Here is a 22,267-nt window from a genome sequence, read left to right as displayed (position 1 = left end):
GGAGAAGCCCGCGCGGAGCGGCCCGGGGAACGGGGTTGAGGGGAACCCGGGCGGTGGCGGGGCCGCGCTGAGGGGACCGCCGGGAGCCCGGGCGGCGCGCTCCGGGGCTGGCACGAGCCCGCGGCGGGCTGCCCGCGGCCGAGGGGCCGGGCTAGGGCGGGGGTTCCGGGGCGCGCCCGGCAGGGACGTGCGGGCTCGGTGGACCTGTGTTCCTGGCTCCGGGGTGCGCCCCTTGCCCGGGCGTCTCGCTTTCCACACGCGGGCCGGGTCGGGATGGGGAGACTCCGCCTGCGGGCAACAGCGAAGCCGGGCCCGGACGCCGGCACCTCGAGGTTTGCTCGAACATGATTGTTTGGGAGTGGCGCTTATTAGCCAGTTTGCCCTAATTTAAAGCCTGTGGCCGGGCTGCTGAACCCTGCCTTAGGGTATTTTCTGCCCCTGAGAGGCACTGACTGCAGCTGAGTTCTTTATGCCCAGATTTGTGTGTCAGGGCATTTTTAATGCTGGATGTCAGAGGTGATAAATGGCCTTGGTAATGGGAAGCACCTGCCGGGCTGACAGTGGTGGAGGCAGATCGGGGAGGGGTGGGACGCGAGAAATGAAACAGAGATCCTGTTTGGATGTGCTGCCGAAGTTATCATGCTTCTGTTCAAGTACACTAGTTCTAGAACAAGTTGGTAAATCCAGTTGTAAGACTTTGTGGTGGAAGAGATTTGAGTGGCCAGTGGACCCAAGGTGACCTGGTTTGGCTGAGAATGTTTGGGGTAGCCTAAGTGCCCTGTACCATTTCCCCTCTGCACTTTCATTTTCGAGTTGTCACAAATGCTCGAGTACATGAGTGATCCCAGGATGGGAGAGAAGCTAGGGGACAGCGTTTATCATAGGCCTGAGCCCAAGATTGAGATGTTTTTCAAATGATCAGCTGTGTAGCGAGCAAAAGGAAAATCTTTTCACCTGCACGGTTGGCAGGTTGAGAGAACTTGCTTTTTGGTTGAGAACTGTCAGGCTATATACACTAATACTTCGTTTTATGTAATGCTAGCGGTATTAAGGACTGAGTGGTCAGGACAGCTGTGGATGCCATTTCTAAGGTTTGTGTGATTTGAATTTTCATAAGTCATATTTTTACTAAAACATTACTACATAAAGGAATTCTAGGGTGAATCCTTATATGAATCTCTCAATATATCTTGGGTTTTAATATTTGGAGTCTGTTTAAAATGGAATACATGTATTCATTTGGATTTGGCTTTAACTTGGAGATAATCCTGAGTCATGCTTTCGAGAAGTTTCTTCTTTGATTAAGAGCTCGGATGTCTGATTGTTTCTATAAAAGCCAGGTGTTCCCTTTTACCTGTAATTCTCTCTTCTGGAACTCTGGAGATACGAGGACCCCGGGGAGATTGGAAACAAATTAAGAGACCGTGTCTCCCTGTCTCCATGCCAGTGCTCTAAGTTGCTTGTGTTCACACTGTCAAGTTTCTCAGTTTACCACAGAGATTTTGTTTATGCTACTGCCACTAATATTTTCACATTTGTTTTGTAATAGTTGCCAGTTTACAAATGGTTTTCTATTCGTGATTGCACTTATTTTCTTCTCTGCCAGGAGAGGCTGAGCATAAAGAGTGATTTACTCAGGGTCTCGTAATTAGTAATGGAGCAGATTTGGTATACAGATCCTCACCTGTGATGAGTTCTCTTTCTTCTGCACGGGCCTGCATGTGACTTAAGAACCGTAGTCCTGATCTGTTACCCTGTAGGCCAGTTATTACCTTTGTGTTGTGCCTAATTGGTATGATTACTTTTGAGAAGGTGGTATTCTGTTTTATCTTGTGGAAGCTGAGGATAAGAGGGACTTTATGATTTTGTAACTATTTGTAACAGCTCTTTAGTATTTAAGTCACTTTTCAATCTAGAGTGCCTTTCTTCTAGACCACATGGAGAGAGGAGAGAGAAAAAAGAATTAGTTTTTGGACAGAACAGTCCATTTCTGTAGCGGCTATGGTTAAGGATAACTATAATCACTTTCTCCTTGTGCGCCTGGCTCCTTGTGCCAGCCTGTATGTGAATGTTAACTCAGATGACTCCTTTACATGTCGCTGAACTAGTTACTATTAAAAAAAAAAGTATTTCACTTTCAAACTCCCACGTTTTGAGAAAAGAGAAATTCAGTACAAAGGTAATTTTGAAGGTGTGTATAGATGGATTGTATTCAGTGTTCTTTTCTGAATGCCAGACAGAAAGATTTCAGTAAAAAGTGTTTTAAAAGGGCTACCTGGAAACTTTGGGAAAGCAGTAGTTACAAGTTTTTATTATTTATTCAAATTTGAAGGTGTGTATTGCAATATATAGGTTATTAGATAGGAGCAGAACTTTTGTCCTGGAGAATTCTTAGTCCGTAGCAGAAACAATAAACCCAGAATATTTGTGCTAACTTAGTTCATCATAACCATAAAGCCTGCAATTGGAATTATGGAGTGGTCAGGAGAATGATTTTCAGGGGTTCTTAGGTTGTTCTTTAAGTCATTAACTTTGTTGAATTGTGCATTTTTCAGATTTACTACTTTAGAAAATGTATAGCAATTTCTTTTAAGGCTTTTATAATTCTTTGACATGTGTTTTCCTTAATGTAATTATCTGCTAACGTTACACTGTCAGAATTTATACATTAGTCATAATTAACTTTTGAAGCTGAAACATGGGTGAATTTTCAGTGCTGCTTTTTATTCTTTGGCAACAGTCAGCTGGTTGATTCCACAAGAACTTTATTTGTGCCATAGGTCAAATCTTTTCAGGTGAAACTGATTTTACTGGGACAGAACTCTTTTTTCGAACTTTATGATTGTGCTTGGTTGCATTCACTGTTTAAAAGGATCCTTAGTAAGGAAAGTCACTTTAAAGGAAAATTTTTTCACTGTTATCCTCATAATCTCCATTCCTGGCAAATTTTTTGAAATACTAGATTTTTCTTTGTCTTCATGAAGTAAAACAGGCCCATTTGATGCCCATTTCAAGATTTTCCTTCTGCCGCCTGTGTTGTGGTCCTTTAATTTCTCACTAAGCCCTCCACTGGAGACTATGCCAGAAGGGAGAGAAGATGAAAAGCAAATGAATCATTTTCTAATTGTTAGCAGCTCTGGAAAATGACTTAGTAGAAGATATTGAAGCCAGTGCGGAAATTCTTTTGGATTATGTTTTATTTCATTCATCTGTATTGTTTCTGAGATGTTCTAATAGTCATCAGTTCACAGGTTGATTAGCTGTTGGATGACCAGTAATCTTGCTTTCTTTGGTTTGTTTCTTGCTATATCTAAGCATCTCCACGGTGGGTTTTTAGAATTAAAGAGTGGAGATAGAAATCTAAACTAATCAATACTGTTTTTTCCCTTAGAGCTCTTTAGTGAACCATTTGATTTTTGGGGACGGTTTAGTTGTTATTATTGGAAATGACTAATAGTACTTCGTTTTATTTTGACATATGTTATACACAAATGAAGGGAGGCTTTTTTTTTTTTTTTAAATGGGCTTATATAGATTCCCATAATTGCTTTCCTGAATTATTAAGCTTGAGGTTTCATTACATCTTTATACCGGAACAGAACTTCAGCTTTTGCTGTGGAACAGCTTCAGGGGCATCATCTAATTTTCTTTTTACCATTGCTCAGGAAGTTACCTTGTTTTGATTTAGTAGGAAAAAAAGCGGGGGGAAAAGGATTAATAGTGGATAGTCCTTGCACAACAGCTGTTAACTCTGATGCTGTCTGGTTATTTCCTTGTCTTTGGTCTCTCATTTCTCATTTAACTGTTTGAATATTCATGCATTGGACTTCTTCGCTTAAGAAAGAGGACAGTAGCCTTCAGTCTTACGCGTGAGTAGGTGCTCGCTGTTGTGCCTCAGGGGAATTTTTACAAACCCATTTTGACTGTTCACTTTGACTGAGTTACTGTTAAATTTGTAAATAAATCCCCACTAGGTGGACGGGGTTAATAGATGGCTGTAGCAAGGGGTGGTTTACAGTAATCCTTTTGATTTCTTGTTTCTTGGATTCTGTTCTTTGGATTTCTACCCAAGAAGGGGTTTATGGAAAGATCTAGACTAGGAGTCAGAAAACCCAGGTTCTTATTCAGTTACTTTCTAGCTGTGGGCCTTGAGCAAGCCTCTCAATCTGCTGTTTCTCTGTTTTGCATCTCTTAAAGGGGGATAGTAATTCATGCTCTGCTTACTGTATCAGGACTGTTGTGGTGGGAAAAAGCGCCCTTAAATTGTTTCTTTATTCTTCAGTCCCTTTTCAGGTTGTTTTAATATTCCTGCAGAATTCTACTGAGCAAGCTCTTCCCGGAAGTCCTCCATTCTCCCATTTGGAATTGTTCTTGCTCTTTTTTCCTACAGGCCTCTGCCAGTCCATGTATTACGTAGTACTTTTGAATTCTGTTCTGTACTTCAGTTGTTGCATGCTGCCTTCCTTTGTAGATTGAAAGCTCCACGAGGGCAAGGATAGTACCTTTCCTGTTTCTGTATATCTGCATTGCACATGGACTTCTCCAGTAAATGTTGGTTGACTGAATTATTTTTGAAGCTGTCAGGAATGAAGAATTTGAGTGATGGGCAAATTTCAAAGATGAGCATCTTTCTCAAACCTTTGGATGACTGGCCTTTTAAGTCTGTCTGTTGTATCAGTAGCTGAATCAGATGTTCGTAATACAAATCAGTAAAGCCTGTTTCAGTGGTTCTGTTTACTTCAAATAGTGTTTGTGTAGCGAGTCGGAGGAATGAAAGGTGGTCACAACAGCCCTGAATTTGACGTTTGTTTCATTTCGCACCCCAAAGATGTGGAGATCTCTATATCCAACTGCTGAGTGTGGGGAATAAAAACTGACTGCACGTTGTCTGGTCCACATTTTAGCTTGTTTGCTTTGAAGAATTTGCAAGGTAGAGAAATAGATGCTTCAGGCTCTGATTTCAGCCCCTGCTGTGCTATGCAAATGTTCTCTACATGCCTGAGTGACCTTTTGAGAAAGAGCCTTTGTGATCTTTTGTAGCCAGGGCCTGTTCTGGGAATTCGTGTGCCAGATTCCTCTAAAAGTGGGAAAAGTGAATCTGTTCAAAGACCACGTAAAAAAGACAGCACTTTTCTTAGATAAATACCAATATGTCCATGTTTCTTACTGTCTCTTGCCAGAGCTTTTGAAATTGGTCTGGAGTTTGCTTTGCTGGGTAGTTTGGGGAATGAGTTTGCTTTGCTGGGTAGTTTGTGTGTGAGAGGGAACTGACTAAAGCAATTCAGTAGCTGGGAAACTGTTTGTTTAAGTGCTTTTGAATTGTAGATAAAAATAAATTCAAACTGGCATCATTAGTATCTGGGTGTTTATCAGTGTCTTCAGGCTGACTCTCCTTAAGTGCCGGCTGAGTGACTCTCAAACAGGTTTGTAAGGTTCTTTTTGCCCCACGTTGTGCTCTAATGGTTTGGCATTTAAATTGTTTTCTTTTTGTTTTGATTGTACAAAATGAAATGTATCATTATTAAAAGTATAATTAGTTTTTTATATTGTTATAAAAGAAATAACATTCTGATGTTTTTCTCTTGGAAAGAGATACTGGTGTCTTGGAAGTTTATGTTTTTAGATGCCTTTACTGAGATGTTTAATGTATATAGTTGAAATGCTGATGAAAAAATTTTCTCTTTCTCCCTTTCTCTTAAACAACATTTTTGGTGAGGATTATCATAGGTTTGTACCAGGATAAGATTGTAGAATTAAACATAATGTTCTCCTATGGAAATTCTAAAAATTGAATTTTTGGAGAAGATAGGTAGGATGTGAATGACTGGTTTACTTATTGGGCTCTGTCTTCTTCTATAGGTATAGGATGACTCACTGTAAAGATGGCCAGTCTCTTAGGTACCCACTGTAGTAAGGATGGGGCACCCATAGAAGGCCATAGAGGAGTGCTTTCTTCCCAAGGTCTCTGCCCGGTAGCAGGTTTTAGTTGAGCAAAGATGAGTAGTTTTCTGGTGTTTGCCTGCTCTTTTGGGTGGGAAAACCTTTCCTCTCTGTTTTCATAGTTACATGCGCTATCACATGTCTTTTTCTCTTCTCTAAGTTTCCCTGGAACCTGGGCTCCCCGAGACGCAGCAGTGGAGCAGATGGATAATGGAGACTGGGGCTATATGGTGAGAGGCTTTGCAGATGCATTTTGAAGGCTGGCAAATTATTGTTGTGTGTCTTTCCCCCCCCCCTTTTACGTAGTCTTAGGTATAATACCTCTTGTAAGAATAAAAATTATAAATGGTGCAGCACCCCCCTCCCCCCCGCGCGCCTGGCTCCCATAAGTTGAAATGTATCTTTTTGGGTGTTTTAATTTTGTTTGGTGTTTTTAGTTAAGCAAGCTCAAGTGGACTCTCCATGTAACTTTTTATAATCACTTACTTGAGAGAGATCATGAGGTTTTGATCTCTATGTTGCTCTTAAAAAGCTGTCTTCATAGAATAGTGACGATTAAATGTCTAGTAGGTGATGAGAGGACATTTTCTTGTGATTGGGGAGGTGCCACTTCTCCCACTAGCACTTTTTGTTTGCATGTGCATGTATCTTTCTCTTTTCTTTTGGTAAGAATTATTTTACTTGCTTAGTACCTGCCTTTGCTTGTCTGTCTTATTTATTCCTTAAACATGATTTCCAAAACCAAAGGTATGTATTATCTAGAGAAGCTTGCCTTTTAAAAATTAAAGGTCAGATTGCAACATTAATGTTACTAAAGTGAATACACTATCAGATTATGAAATTTGAAAGCTGCTATTATTAGCCTTTGGGTATATGAGATTGTGTTGACCAAAGTGTGTATTTAATTTAGTACATTTAATTTGGCACTGTTATTTCCATGAAGAAGTTAGGAGGATTAGGTCTGCACAGATTTTCATTTTTAAAATAAATTTCACTATCCCCCCCTTTTTTTTTGAGGGGGAAAAGACAAAAATATTGAAAGTAAGTATCTTTATGTTATCAAAACATTTTTATTCTATTTTATATTAAATTGAGTTAAGAAAAATGAAAGTCTCTTTTTTCAAATAGGAAATATATTTTAGGAGTATATTTTAGTTTGGCCTTTTCCTTCCTGTGATACACTCTGACTTGAAAACTTCTCTCTAGATACTGGGCCTGAAATTAAATGGCTTTGGAAGTCATGCCCTCCTTTCTTCACGTAAGGTTTTAAAGAATTAGATTTACCTCTTTTTTCTAATCAAAGCAAATGTTAGATCCCTTCATGTGAAAGTAAAGCTGTTTTGCATCAGTGGATTGCTAAGTATGTTCCAGCCTGAAAGAATCTTTTGCTTTGCTTGTTACCACTGATTTTCTTAATTTGTCAAAGTTAGGATTTAAAAAATTTTCAGATTACTGATCATTTTTTAAAAAATTTCAGATGACTGACCCAGTCACGTTAAATGTAGGTGGACACTTGTACACAACATCTCTCACCACGTTGACGCGTTACCCGGATTCCATGCTTGGAGCTATGTTCGGGGGGGACTTCCCCACGGCGCGAGACCCTCAAGGCAATTACTTCATTGATCGAGATGGACCTCTTTTCCGATATGTCCTTAACTTCTTAAGAACTTCAGAGTTGACCTTACCCCTGGATTTTAAGGAATTTGATCTGCTTCGGAAAGAAGCAGATTTTTATCAGATTGAGCCCTTGATTCAGTGTCTCAATGACCCCAAGCCTTTGTATCCTATGGATACTTTTGAAGAAGTTGTGGAATTGTCTAGTACTCGGAAGCTTTCTAAGTACTCCAATCCAGTAGCTGTTATCATAACCCAATTAACCATCACCACCAAGGTCCATTCCTTACTAGAAGGTATATCAAACTATTTTACGAAGTGGAATAAGCACATGATGGACACCAGAGATTGCCAGGTTTCCTTTACTTTTGGACCCTGTGATTATCACCAGGAAGTTTCTCTCCGGGTCCACCTGATGGAATACATTACGAAACAAGGTTTCACGATCCGCAACACCCGAGTGCATCACATGAGTGAGCGGGCCAATGAGAACACAGTGGAGCACAACTGGACTTTCTGCAGGCTGGCCCGGAAGACGGATGACTGACCTCCTGTCCTGGGAGAGGCTCCTGGGAACGGACTCTCCAGGAGACGGAAGAGGCTGATTTTTTTTTTTTTTAATCAGTGTGAGTTTTTTTTTTTTTTTTTAAATATTTGTATTTATTTGAAGGCATTGGGGACCAGAAGGAAGTTTTGTGCTTTAGCAGACTCCTCTATGTTTTGTTCCCTTCACCCTGAGTATGCATGTGCCTGTTCAGAGCCTCCAGATACCTTTTTTATAAAAAGAAGTCTGAAAATCATTATGGTATATAATCTACCCTTAACAGAGCTTTTTTTATTACAGTGCAAAAATGTTTTCTGATTAAATAGTCCCTAACTCAACTAGAAGGCTAAAAATGCAGGAATGAAAGAATAAACAGAGTACTCATGATGCCTTTGAGAAAAATCAAAACATCGTGTAGGGTGACCTAGTTTTCAGACCAATAAACAGTATTGTAATATTGAAGGAGAACTGTTCCAATCATTTAAAAGTACTTGTTAAGTACTGCTTTTTACAGTTATGACAACTGTTTCTTTCTATGCATATAAATCAAGCAACCAAATATCTGTAGCCATGGAAATGTCGGATAGAAATATTTATATTGGATTCTGAATACAAAATGTCCTTGTGGTAGAAATCTTACTTCCTATGCCTGGTGCAGTATAATTCCCAACTGTACTGTCTACCAGAAAAAAGCTAATAAAAAATGAAATATGAAAATTAGGTTTGTATTTGTTGATTATTGTCAGTTCAGGGGGAAGATGATATTTCTTGTCTAAATTTTTTTTTTTCCCCTAATGTCCCAATAAATACTGCCTATAGCACATTTGTATTTGATTCAGGAGGACTCCATGGAACTTTAGGATGCAATTTATAGAATTCTGTGCCGTTGAAGCAGGGAGTTGATAGAATTACTAGTTTTGTCTTAAAGAGTGCATATCTGTACTGTGAACATCAGTTTGACGCATTTTTTCCAAATAGGACTTATTTTGAAGATTGCGGATTTTTCTTTAGTAAGCCACCCGATTGTCATTGCTCTGTGACCCTTATTCTAGCTTTGTGTTGAGCACAGGGACAAACTGACTCTTCAGCCATTTTATTCTTGTATGTTATGGTGACCCACAAATGTATTTTATCATTGAAGTTAAGTTTATTTCTGAGGAGAAGAAAACTGCAGTGAGTGAAGGATCTGGAACAGTTGGGATGTGGTGTACTTTTATTTATTTCACAATAGTCTTACTTTGCATAGTTCATTTGATTCTATTTCTTGGAAGTTACTCAGAGGAAGGATTCACCATCTTCAAACTAAAATTCCTTTATGTTATTGGCAGGTTGCTGTGGTTTCAGTAAATGTGCTAGGATGAGGTTATCTTTTTAGAAAATTGTCTCCTACTTCAAATTGATGAGTAGTTACCTAAAAAAGAAACCATGAGAAAAGAAACAACCCATCCAGTTAGGTGTTGATGAGTTAGCTGAGGTGAATGCAAGATAAAATTATTTGGGTTGAAAACAGGTATGGAAATGGGAATAATATTAGTTGTTACAAGGTTTTAAAAGTTAAACATTTATGAGGTCTCTTCCTTGCCCATGTCACTGGAGATAAGTTTGCTTTTGGTAAATTTTCTTGGATTTATAAATTATTAAAAAGTGATTTTTTTATATGAGTAAATTAGGAAAAGTAGCCAACTGAGATTTTATGCAGTTTACTTTGTTTGATGGTATTTAATTTTAAGTTTTATATACTTAGGTAGTTGAAAATGATGTGAAAAATGTAGCTTGATTATATATGGGCAATTTGAGACAATTATGCCTTTTATGAAATTTTACATCATTTTTAGTGTAGAAGGGTTGATTTTTAAACATTTATATTAGTTGTATTCCTAAGGCTCTTTTTTTTTTCATTTCATTCTTAATTGACACACAATATGATGTTAGTTTCAGGTGTACAACATAGTGATTTGACATTTATATACATTGTGAATTGATCACCGTAAGAAGCCTGGTAACCATCTGTCACCATACAAAGTTATTACAGTATTACTGACTGTATTCCTGGTGCTATACCTTACATCCCATGGCTTGCTTATTTTGTAACTGGAATTTTGTACTGGTTAATCCCTTTCACCTATCTCCCCTCCCTGCCCTCAACCACCAGCTTGTTCTCTGTATCTATGAGTCTGTTTCTGTTTGCTCATTTGTTTTTTAGATTCCACGTGTAAGTGAATCATATGGTACTTGTCTTTCTGTGTCTGATTTATTTCACTTAGCATAATACCCTCTGGGTCCATCCATGTATATATTCCATTGTATATACACACCACGTCGTCTTTATCCATTCAGTCATCTACTATGGACACTGAGGTTGCTTCCATATCTTGGCTATTGTAAATAATGCTGCAGTGGCTGTAGGGATGCATGTATCTTTTTGAATTAGTGTTTTTGTTTTCTTTGGATAAATAATCAGATGTGGAATTGCTAGATATATGGTAGTTCTTTTTTAATGTTTTGAGGAACCTTTATACTATTTTCCATAGTGGCTGTGCCAATTTCCATTCCCTCCAGTGGTGTACAAGGGCTCCCTTTTCTCCACATCCTTGCCAACACTTGTTATTCGTTACCTTTTTAATGACAGTCGTTCTGACAGATGTGAAGTGGTCTACATTTTATTTAGATTATAATAAATATAGGCTCTTTTGGAGGAGGAGTGTGTGTGTGTTCCTCTGAGCCCTGGGATAAATAACTGTGTGCTGTAACAACACAAGTGATAACTAATCAGTCTGTTGGCTCATGCTGGATCTAAAGCAAAACCCTGGTATTTAACAAAATAGATGCTACAAATGGATAGTGCTACAATTTTTTTTTAATTGTGGGAAATTTCAAACCTCTTCTAAAGTAGAGAGAATAGTGTAAATACCCATTGAACAGCTTCAACAACAATCCACACCCTATTTTTCTTCCTGTGGATTATTTTGAAGTAAATCACAGATATTTCATCCACTTTAGACTGTGTCTCTGAAAAATAATGGATCTTTTAAGAAAATACATACATATGTAGTTGTCAGTTTTAATAATGCGTATGCTATAGTACCATTATCACGCAGTGGTGCCTGTTGAATGCTTGATTATTTCATAGCCTGGATCTCCATCTCTGTAATAGTGGTCTTAGATATTTCTCATAGGCCGGGTTCCCCTGTTTGTAGAAAGAAGTACATTATTAAGACAGACTATTTCTGCCAGGATTAATGACTTTTACTTTCAAATTAAGTTTTTAGTTTCAAAAAAGCAGCATTACATAAGATTCTTAATTTTAAAAATTATTTTTAAAATTCATTTTGTATGAACATATGGACAAACATTTTTTTCCAAAGGGCATCCTTCCTTTTCTTATGCAGATTTAAAATTGTGGATGCAGGTGGCCAATTAAAAAAAAAACACAGCTTATCATTTGCTTTTGGGTTTTTACACAAATAAAAGGCTTGACACTGTGAGGCTCTTTTAAATTAAACGTATTAACCACAAAGCAAGGAACCAGAAGGTAGAATCAAGTAAGCAATATTCTACGTGGGAATAGGTTATCCCCATTAATCTCTAAGATGATGTCTTGATTTCTTCACAGCTCTGCCCTCGTCTCTTATAGTATTAACTTGTTTGTTTACTTTTTTGCCTGTCTAGGCTAAAACTAAGCTCCTTAAAGACAGTCTATAACTTTTGTTTTCCACTTTGTCCTTAGTACCTGGAATAGTTTCTGGCATAAATAATATGCCCAATAAATATTTGCTGAATGAATGAATGGATCAGTAGATGCGTTTAACACATCTAGCAACTACTTGGGCAAATTTATACAATAGAATGATGGGGGGAAATGGGATTCTTATTTTGAAATTATCCTTGTTGGTTCCTCCACTGCTTGTGTCTGTAGGGAATCACTTAGGTAAGAGTTCACGTGGGGAAGGGGAGCAGCCTTTTGCAGTTTATTTAGAAGAAAATGGCTTGAAATGGCATCCAAATCAGGAAAAAAGACAAGGGAAAAAAAAAAAAAGCAGATACTATGGTGAGAGTGAACCATGGAAGGGCATCATCCTGCCTGGGGATAAAGCTCAACACTTAACCTGCCCCAGACAGAAGAGAGACTCTTAGGACTCTAGGACGTTTAACGTGGCATGGCGCTTTTCTCTTGGTGGAAATGTCAGTGAAATATATTCCCATTTGTACTTCTGTGTCTATAAGGCATGTTTCAACACAGCTTTTGTTTTAATTTATTTGAAGTACCTGTGGTGTTCCTTTTTCTGCTGGTGCAAATGTCTCTTATTACAGTTTCAAAATCATCTACAGCAGATAAGAAAAATACACTTTGAGAGTACTATTTTGGTGGTCCCTAGAGGAGCCAGAAATGTAAGATTAGGTGGCTATATTTTAGTAGTCAACCAAGTGTCATCTTAGCTAACTGGAAACAGATCTTCAGGGTCACTTATAATCTCACATTCCTAAATCACTATTCATGAAAGAGCCACATTGCTGTACCTGTCACCTCACTGGCAAGGTAATGGCAGCTAGGATCGAGTGAGTTTGCAGCATTGTGTATGCAGCAGGGTCCTTGTCCCACTATGTAGGTCACAACCATGTTCATTTATCCTGTAAACGCAGAATACCTAGTATGTGACAGACTCTGGAGTTAGGAAGATGAAGACGCCGTCCTGGCTCACAGTCAGGTAACAGCAGATAGGGAAGAGAGGAGTGAATGGGATGCGGTGCATCAGCATTTTACCAAGTCTGTTGAGATGTGGGGCAGTCCTGCCCCTCATTTAGACAAGCCTGCCCTCATATAGTGTCCAGATGAAATTCTTTCAAGATGAGGATTAGAAACAAAATGAAAAACAAGAAAGTCCTTATGTTCTTTAGTGAAGAAGAACCAGGAGAACGCATGTTTCCTTGTCTTGCTAGGAAAACAGGTTTGAGCTAGATACGTCGGCGTTTCCTGACAGGGGCGACAGCAGGGTAGGTTTTTATCTGGAGCACCAAAGGGCATGCGTGTTAGACCATTGGGGCTAATCTGGAGTGAGAGGACTGCTGCAGCTCTTGGCCAGGATTTAAATGTCAGAAAGTAGATCTAATCATTAGAGAAAGTAACACACTAGAAGTAGCTAAAACTGTACTAAACAGTCGATGGATCATACCTTCTTTAGGTAAGCTCTTTATATTTGCTTGTTGAGTTAAAAGGATGCCTTCCTAAAAACAGGGAAGGACCAGAATGGATCTGCCTTCTGACAGCCATCTTGGGGGTAACTGGTTGTGCTGCAGCTTCAGATAATCTTGTTAAGTTAAGCTACGAGGTATGACAGGATGGAGAATGTTAAGAGCAAGTCTGACAGCCTGCTTAGTGTGAATGAAAGCCTGAGAGCTGCCAGTGTGATGAGGTGTTAAGACACCTTTTCTGAAATTTGACTGAAGAGGTAAAGTGAGCTTCGCCATCTGAATAACATGTTTGCATTACAGAGCTTAACCTGTTGTGTATCTGTAGACTACCTTGGCTTTGATCATCTGTATCAAATCTCCTATTAAGTGTTGGTGCCCCAAATTCTAAATACAGGGTTTACATCTTACTCCAGTTGATGTGGTCAGTGGTGTTCACAGCATTTCACAGCAGAGTCTGGGACCCTGGCCCTCCCCCTTCTGTTAATGAGTTCTGGTATGCTCTCCTAGGACATTTGGGATTTTTTCACCACAGCCCTTGCGATTGTCATTTATTTGTCTTTCCTGGGCTGTTGATGGCAGTGCATCGGCCTTCTTTTTTTCTGGGTGGGATTATGTTCCTCGGAGTGAAGAGACAGGAGGCATCTCCAGTCATCAGTGAGAGCTGAGAGACACCCTCCCACCCCCTAAACTTCTTATCACCCCTGCATGCTTGGTTTTTCAATACAAAACTGAGAGTTAAAAGGCTGAAAATGAAATAGCTAAATCAGTGCGATGATTTATCATCTTGTTTTTGTTACTTAAAAGCCAGTTTGCCACTGTGTGTCCACCCTTGGGTATGTCAGCCATGATTGAGAGCTTGGGCCTTCCTCCCCATTCCCTTTACCAGATTCTGAGCCGTGCATTTTGCTGATTACAGTCCAGACTCAGAGTTCCTGCCGGGCCACATCCCTGCTCCTGGTTTCTTTTATGTATTCTCACAATATCTTAAATAGACATGCTATGCCAAGCCATTGCTAACTTAATAGGCATCAATTAAAATGGGAAAACATGGAGGTGTACACACTGCCTGTTCTCTGCTTTCTTACATAATTTATAATGTGTTCTATTCAACTACCTGGGTATTGGTTGGTGCCTTCTGAGCCCAGTGGAACAGACGTTCATAGACATTTCCATCGTAACAGCCAAGTGCTGAATTTAAACACTGATCGGTGAAGTCAAAAGCATCAGTTAACAAGATAGCATCCTTCCTGAGAGAGAAAAAAAATGGTGTGTGAATATTTTAGATTGCTCTTATGAAGCTGATTAATCTGGGATGGTCAATAACCACACCTAATTAGAAGTTGCATCATACTCCACTTTTTGAATAACTATTTTTTTAAAGTTTTTATTTTTGATTAGTTACATAGGCACAATATAAAGAGTCAAATAGTTCTTTAAGGCTTGTGATTTAAAACCAGCATATCCCTGCCTCTTGCCTCCATTTCTTCCCCTCATCCCCAGAAGCAATTGGTTTTAGTCTTTTAGCTGATATTTTTGGAATCTACCTGGATGCCTCTAAATGTCTTGATAGTATTGCTACTTCTTGATTATTCCATCTTAGATATTACCTATTAACTCTCTGTTACACAAAACACAGATTTATTTTAGTACCCCTCTCCTCACCCCTACCTATCACCCCCCTCCCCATCCCTCAACCTCTGCTTCCTCCCATGGCCTTCCTGCCTCCCAATATAATTATAGTTTTGGCCAGACCAATGTTCAGTGCTTATGTCATTATGACTGTATGTATCCTGTCTACTATTATGCCTTTCTGTATTCTGTTCACAGCTGAGCCCTGTTCCCACCTCATCTCTCCTGTGACAGTGATCTCTCTTCAGCCCTTCTGTTATAATTCTTAGTGACTTCACTGTCTGTGTGGTTGCACCTCTAAAATATGGTTTCTCAGTTCCTGAATCTTCTCCCCTGTTGACCTTGCTCTGCAGCCTCCCTCTGTCGCTGTCCGCCAAGATCACACACCGGGACTCGTCATCCACGTCTGCAGTCTCACCATAGTCTCAGCCATGTGCTTTTCACTGTCTGCCTTCCTAGTTTATTCCCTCTGCGATTCTGACCTCTGTAGTTGTTATTTTCTCTTTCAGGCAACAAAGTGTGTTTTATTTTAATCTATTGAAAGCAATATTAAAAAAATAGATCACATTCTTCCCTTTTTTAGCAGAGGATATAAGGCATAATGTGTAGTGGTTTATACTCTTCCCTAACCCTCCTTTCACAAAGCATTTGAGGTGAATGGGATACTCACCTATTTTAATCCTTCCTGGATGGCACTTCATCATTGTTAGGAAAGAATTTTCCTATAGGGCTTATAATTCTTGGACCCTACTGGCACCTGCTACCTATTTAAAGTCTCTCATCTCCTTTGTGGTCTCACTTCCCTCCTTATCCATCTGAAATTCCATAGTTTATTATATTCACTACCTCCAAATTATTCAACAGTTTTTCTTGCTTTGTCGTACCTGTTTAGCAAAGCCCCATCCCTCGCTGTCTCCAGTTTCACGGACTTCGTACCACACTTTTGTAGTTCTGTATGGCTGGAAAAACCAATACTAGCTGCTGTGATAAGGGCTCGGGCAGGTCTTTATTGCTGCCTCACAGTCATGTTACATTGCTCTAATCCATTTGCTCCTTCATTCTCTTATGTGAGTATCTCACAGCTTCTCTTCAATCCTCAGATCTACACTACCCAGCTCCTCCTCTCTCTTAACTAGATGACTTCGCGTCCTATTTCACTGATAAAACAGAAGCAGTAAGAGAATTTCCACAAGTTCCCACCCATACATTTAAACATAGAGGGTTTCCTCTCTTAGTACAGGTAAACTGTCCAGTCCAGGTCCCCGGCTCAGGCCAGTCCCTCCTTGTCCACGAGATGCCCTCCCCTCTTGCCTAATAGTGAACGATGTTCCAGAAGGCCTCCTACCTTTCCCCTACAACGTCAGAATCCCCCTCTGCTGGATCATTTCCGTCAGTATATGAACATGCTATCATTTCTTCCGTTGAAAAACAATCATTTGACTCTATTTCCCTCTCCATCATCTGTGCCATATCTTGGTTCCCCTTTGTGACATAACTCCTTCAAAGTGTTAGGCTTGTTTGTTCTTGCTGTTTCTAGTTCTCCTCTGCCTGTTCTCCTCAGCTACATCCGTTGAAGTTTTCACTTCCACCACCGCACTGAAAGAGCTCTTGTCAGGGTCACTTCTTCATCAGTTCTGGAGGGTCCCGAGACTCAGTACTTGGGCTTCTGTTCATACACTTATCCCTTGTGATACTGTCCTTCTCATGGCTTTAAATCCCAGCCCTATGCCAGTGACTTCTGAATTTATCCCTCCAGTCTCACCTGCTTACTAACATCTCACTTGATCTCTAACAGGCTCTTCAAACTTGATAATGTTCAAAACCACACTCCTGATCTTCCAGACCTCCTGGCCCTCCGATAGTCTCTCCCATTTATAGTAAATGGCAACTGTGTCCTGGCCAAAAACCTGAACTCATCTCTGCCTCTTACATTCCATATCTAATCTGTCAGCAAATCTTGTTCCAAACTTCGGCCACTTCCTACCACCTCCAGTTCGATCTCTATGGTCCAGTCCACCAGCACCTCTCACTAGTCTCCCTGCTTTTCACCCTCGTACCCATCCCCGGTCAATTCCTAATACGGCAGCTGGAGTGATCCTTTAGAAATACATGTCACATTACCTCAGATTGTGTCTATCCTATGTCCAAAACCCTCCTGTTCTCACATACAGTAAGAGCCAAAATCTTCAATCTTTGCAAAGATCGGCACCCCCTCCCCCGGCCCTCCCAGTGCACCCTTAACTCTCTGACCTCTGCTCTCGTTCTGCACCTCAGTCATGCCGCTCCAGCTGCTGTGGCCTCCCCTCTGTGTTCTCTGGACGGTCGTGCCAGGCACGCTCTGGCCTCCAGCACTTGTACTTCTCCTTTGCCTGGAATGCGCTTTTCCCAGCCAACCACATGGCTCCTCTCACCTCCCCGCCTTCCCAGCTTTCCTCAGATATCACCCTCCCTGGGAGGCCTTCTCTGACCTATTTAAAATTCCAGTCCCCCGACCCCACCCCCAGCATTCCTGATCTGCTTTCCCTGCTAGCCTTTCCTTCATAGCGTTTATGATCACTTCACACACAAGATGTTTGACTTGTTTGTGTGTGTGTGTGTCTCTCCTCTCCTCTGATCTGTAAGCATCTCTAAGCCTTTTCAGCCCATATCCTTCATATCCTTCATTTGGGGAGTATTTTATTGAATTATTTTATTAATGGTTTGCTCCCTTCTGTTTCCTCTGTCTTCTTTTTCTAGACCTGTTCATCAGAAGATGGACAGGTAGGATTAGTGCTCTTGTTTTTATCTTTTCTCTCCTATTTTTGTCTTCTTGTCATTTTGCTTTCTTTCAATCCTTCAACTAAGTTTTTCATCTTCACTATCGTTAATTTCATACAGCTCTTTTTTTTTTTTGGTCTCTGAATATTACTTTTTAAGAAATGACATTCTTATTTTGTAGTTGCCATATCTCCTCTTTAACTCTGAGGATATTACTGATCTTTTAAAGTTTGCTTCTCTCTGAAGAGTCTCTTGTATCCTTCAAGTTGCCTCATTCTTGCTTATTTTGGTCTCCTTTATGTCAGGGGCTTTCCTCATGTGTCTGGTGATCCCTGAGTGTCTGATCATAGCTAAGAGTGGGGTATTAACTAGCTAATTAGAAGCCTGAGTGTTCTTGTCAATGTGGGGTTCACTATAGGGTGAATTGGGTAGACCACTAGGGGACCCCTGGCATCAGTGTCTTTACTTCTCTCCCCCTTGGGCTGGTCACATTCTCTAGAGAAGGATCATGTCATCTTGTTGAAGGACACTAGCCTGGCTGCCAATTTTCTAGGAACCAATGAAAAAAGAGGGCTGGGGGAGAGAGCTGTCAACGTTTGGCCTCCAAACATTTATTCAGGCCCCCTTTTTTCGTAGGGTAGCCTGATACGCCTCATCCTCAGCTATGCCTGATATTCCCTAGTCCACAGACCCTCTGAGTACCCTTCTGCCAGGGTGCAATCAGGGGAAGTTTCAAAACTACTCGAGAGAAGGACGGAACTGGAGATTCACCTCCTTCTGAAATAGACTTTCAACCCAACCTGTCAGTTTTACATTCACCCCCATGGCCAGAGATACATGGTGCTGCTAGTTCTTGAGGTTCTTTGGTGGCACTTGGTTGCTTTTTGGCTTTTCCCGCTTGTGGTTTATGATTCAGTTTATTCAGTTCTGCTAAGTCACTGTCCTTCCACTTCCAAATTTTGTCTTTCATCTCCTGTTCTCTTTTTCTTTGTGTATTTATGCCTTTTAAAACTTTTTAACCAATTTACTGATGTTTTAGAGTTTCAGATGGAAACAAAAATAAATGCATATGTTCAGTCTGCATCTTTACCTGGAAGTCCTCCAACTGATATTTTATGACCATTTAAACAACTAGAAAACTGTTTGGGCCAGTTAATTACCATAACACAAAAAGCTGGTTCTTACTGTCACTTAGAATAGTGTGCCATCCTTCATTTGTCATCTCAGAAATCTGAGGGTGATATTGAATGATCAGGCAGGGAATTGTGACATAAAACTGTTAAAAGCATGGAGTCTATTACATACCTAATTACCCTGTAGTAGTAGGAAGGTTACTTAGGAACCATAATGTGAAGAAACCAATTTGTGGGTTTGATGCATGCATAAATTGTCTATCTGTGTCAGTGCTGTCTGTCTTGTCTTGAGTTACAAGTCTCTGGAGCCAAGGCAAGCACTTAGCAGTGCTGTTGCGGTTAGAAGAACATCACGCTTATACGTACCAAGGTGATCTGTTGTGTTTCCTCATCACTGCGAATCAAGTCTAGAACATTGTTTTTGTGTGCTTTTGAATGCCAAGCATTTCAGAAAGTTAGATACAGTTGGGCTTGAACTGTGCAGTACTCAATTATGCTATTAATGGTTCCCACCACCGGATTCTCTATATTAGGGAAAGTTTTTAATGCCTGGGGTGTAATTGTATCAAATGTATTTTTGATAATTTTTGAAGATTTAATTGAACAAACATTTACTGCCCATCAACTGCCTGCAGGGTGCTTGTGTGGAGTCATATGTAACATGTTGCATATTGTTAGAAATAAAAGGAATTTAGTCTAGTTTTTTTAAAAAAACTTTGTTGTGAATATCTTATTTTGAAAAATTCAAATCTTTCCCTTTTTATTCTCTCAGTCTTGATAATGTGAACTATTGGAAGTTTTAGGGGGAAAGTTGTAGACACACGTATTATCCTCTCCCCCCCCACTCCCCCAACATACACAACAGGCATCATATTTTGCTCAGAAAATGTTATGTTCTCAAGTTAGCTAATTTTCCATCTTGTGGACAATGGTGGCTGATTTGCATTGTTTTAATTTCTATTTCTTCCAGTACCCTGGTCATGTCAGGGCTTTGGCTTTATATGTTTTTAAAGTGATTATTTAAATTATATTTAAAGTAACAGAAGGAAAGTTTTGCATTAGTGTATCATGACCCTAAGCTGTACTGAATTATGCTGTACTTAAAAATTGTTTGTATTATTGTTTTATAAATCAGTATATGAATTACTAGGTTAAAAAAATGTAATTTTGAAGCTGAGGGGGCATTAAAGGGAGTGTAGTCAATTTAGTAAGAGTAGAATTTGCTTAAGCACATTCAACAGAGGCAAGGGTATGTTTGAAATAAACAGTAGCCCAACTTTCACTTTCACATACAGTTTTAAGAGCACATGCTCTGGGGCAGACAGGTCCTGCATTGTGCCCAGCCCCTCCTTGGGCTCAGTGACCTAGACCCTAAGCCTGAATTTCCTCCCCAGTAAAATGGGGTGATAACAATATCCACTTCAGAAGACTGCAAGGTTTAAATGAGATGATGTATGTAAAAGCTTTTGGCATAGAGTCTGTAGCAAATAAGTGTTCCTTAAGTATTAGCTATGATCAAGTCTCATTAATATTATTAATATATATTAATATGTAGTATGCTTCATTTTATTAATATGTTCTTTAGACCCTATTCCTATTTCCTTGACAGTGTTGAAGAGTTCAATTGAAGTAGGTAATTTATTCTTAAGCATTTTTAGTTCTGATTTTTCCCGTTTCTTCTTTCATTAACCATAGTGCTTTGTGTTGGTGCACTGATGCTAGGATGTAATGATGCTCTCCAGGGCTGTTGTTGCTTTTGCCAGACCCCATTTAGCAAGGTTTTGGAGCGTGAAGTGAACAGAGGGTTTAGGGTGAGGGTTGGCCACTCACCGGATGAGGATGAGCAGGTCCAGATAGGCTGTTCTTGCCACATCTATTTGGGCACCAGATAGGAAGCCATCATAGAGAAAGTCGCCCGTGTTAGTCAGGATGCCATGTAAAGCATAGAGATCACAGAGGCGTTTGAGCACCTGCTGAATTGCTGGTTCACTTTCTAGTTTCTCCAGAGCTTCTGTAAAAGTCTTCACAGTGACATAGTAGCAGTGTGCCTACAAAGACAGAAAGATGCATTAGTCTCTGATTTCTGAATCCAGAAGTCATCCTGGGGGCTTGGCAAGACTGCTGGAATGAGCTTGCTGTGGTCATCTGTTTCCCAGCAGGCTGACAAGCAGCCGCCTTTTCTCCTAGTTCACTGTGCCTCTGAGCCTTTTTGACGGGTGTGTGTGTGTGTACACGTATGTGTGTACGTACTGCGTGCACATGTGCTAGGGGCTGGTGGGCTCTAGAAGTTGGCCCTAGTTTCCTCGTGTTGCTTAGGGCAGTTTCAAGTAAGTTTGAAAGTAGAGAGAAAGAATACCAGGAGGATTGGAGGCTGGCCTGGGGACAGCATCTTTTCTCAAAAAAAAAAACCACCATGTTTCTCAAGAAAACAGCTATTTATTATCTGCCGTGTTCAAGGCAGTGGTATGTGTGTGTATATGAGTGCACCTTGGAGTGAGAAGGTAGGGGTTCAAGATATACATGAAATTTATCCCAGCCAGAGGGTAAAACTCCTTGAGGTAAGCAAGCAGTGCTATTATTTAGCCCAAATGCAACAGTCAGGCTTTGTTGGTGGTTAAAATAATACTCTGATGTTGGTTGGTAAGTGACCACTGCCCCCCCTTTGCCAGCCAGAGGGACTTCCTTCTCACACAGCCCGGCAACTGAGGATTAATGACTGATCCAGCAGGAGGTTTTCCAGACCCTGCTTCCCTTAGGCCTGAAGTCTTTTCTGATTGGTCGGTGCCCCTGCCCTACTGGTTATTAAGTATTTTGAATAATCCCCGTCTCCCTAAGACAAATGCACATTATCTTTATCTGGTAGTATATATGAGTTCTGTTGAAGGGAGAGAGAAAAGGAGAGCATATAAAACAGATCTTCTCAAATTTTTAGGGGGATACAGATTACCTGGGGATCTTGTCAAAATGCAGATTTGGGGGGAACTCCCCAGTAACGCCCATACTGCTGGTAGTGACTTGCCAGGCTTAGAGTGTCTCAAGGGGTCAAGGGAGTTTACCCAGGGGGACAAGGAGTGGGGGAAAGGCCATCCTGGGCGGGGGAGCGGCACCTGCACAGGGCTGTACTTTCAGGAGGTGGCAGCGGTTTAATGAGGCTGCATCCCCGCCCACCAGCCCCTAGCACATGTGCACGCAGTACGTACACACATACGTGTACACACACACACATCCCCTGCTTTCCCCGTGGAAAGGTGAGGTGATGACGGGAAACTCTGAAAGTTAGGGTGGACCGGCAGTGGGGACCTAGGTCAGTGAAGGGCTGTGAATGACGCGGTTGGGGTTTTATTCTGTGTAGTCCAGGGAGCCACCAAAGTCTTCAACAGACCAATGACCTGATGAAGTTTCTCACTTAGAGAGGACCTGCCTTTCCCGGGAGGCCTTAAGCGCAGGTGCCAATAGC

At 40.6% G+C, this 22,267-nt stretch overlaps 2 protein-coding genes across 10 annotated transcripts in view; one reads left to right on the top strand and one right to left on the bottom strand.

Moving 5' to 3' along the window:
- The window catches only part of KCTD6 (potassium channel tetramerization domain containing 6), a 36,852-nt gene extending 28,034 nt beyond the window's left edge, over positions 1–8,818 (top strand). For 2 of the 4 annotated variants that reach the window (XM_010980932.3, XM_031470642.2), the window contains 2 exons: positions 6,101–6,170; positions 7,418–8,818. In XM_010980932.3, the coding sequence (XP_010979234.1) occupies positions 6,101–6,170; positions 7,418–8,104 (757 nt within the window). In that variant the 3' untranslated portion in view covers positions 8,105–8,818. Of the gene's footprint in view, positions 1–197; positions 333–359; positions 5,424–6,100; positions 6,171–7,417 lie in introns of those variants that run through there. The other 2 variants (XM_010980926.3, XM_010980933.3) reach the window with 2 other exon arrangements.
- Positions 8,819–9,228: 410 nt separating this feature from the next.
- The window catches only part of ACOX2 (acyl-CoA oxidase 2), a 31,857-nt gene continuing 18,818 nt past the window's right edge, over positions 9,229–22,267 (bottom strand). For 5 of the 6 annotated variants that reach the window (XM_010980941.3, XM_010980934.3, XM_010980940.3 and 2 more), the window contains 3 exons: positions 20,641–20,858; positions 14,406–14,538; positions 10,941–11,288 (listed from right to left, as the gene is read on the bottom strand). In XM_010980941.3, coding sequence (XP_010979243.3) covers positions 11,226–11,288; positions 14,406–14,538; positions 20,641–20,858 — 414 coding nt within the window. In that variant the 3' untranslated portion in view covers positions 10,941–11,225. Of the gene's footprint in view, positions 9,513–10,940; positions 11,289–14,405; positions 14,539–20,640; positions 20,859–22,267 lie in introns of those variants that run through there. The other variant, XM_031470636.2, reaches the window with a different exon arrangement.

Source organism: Camelus dromedarius, chromosome 17 (genome assembly GCF_036321535.1).
Source record: "Camelus dromedarius isolate mCamDro1 chromosome 17, mCamDro1.pat, whole genome shotgun sequence".
NCBI classification, from domain to species: domain Eukaryota; kingdom Metazoa; phylum Chordata; class Mammalia; order Artiodactyla; family Camelidae; genus Camelus; species Camelus dromedarius.
The sequence above is the reverse complement of the archived record's forward strand: the minus strand, read 5'-3'. Positions and strand labels throughout refer to the sequence as shown.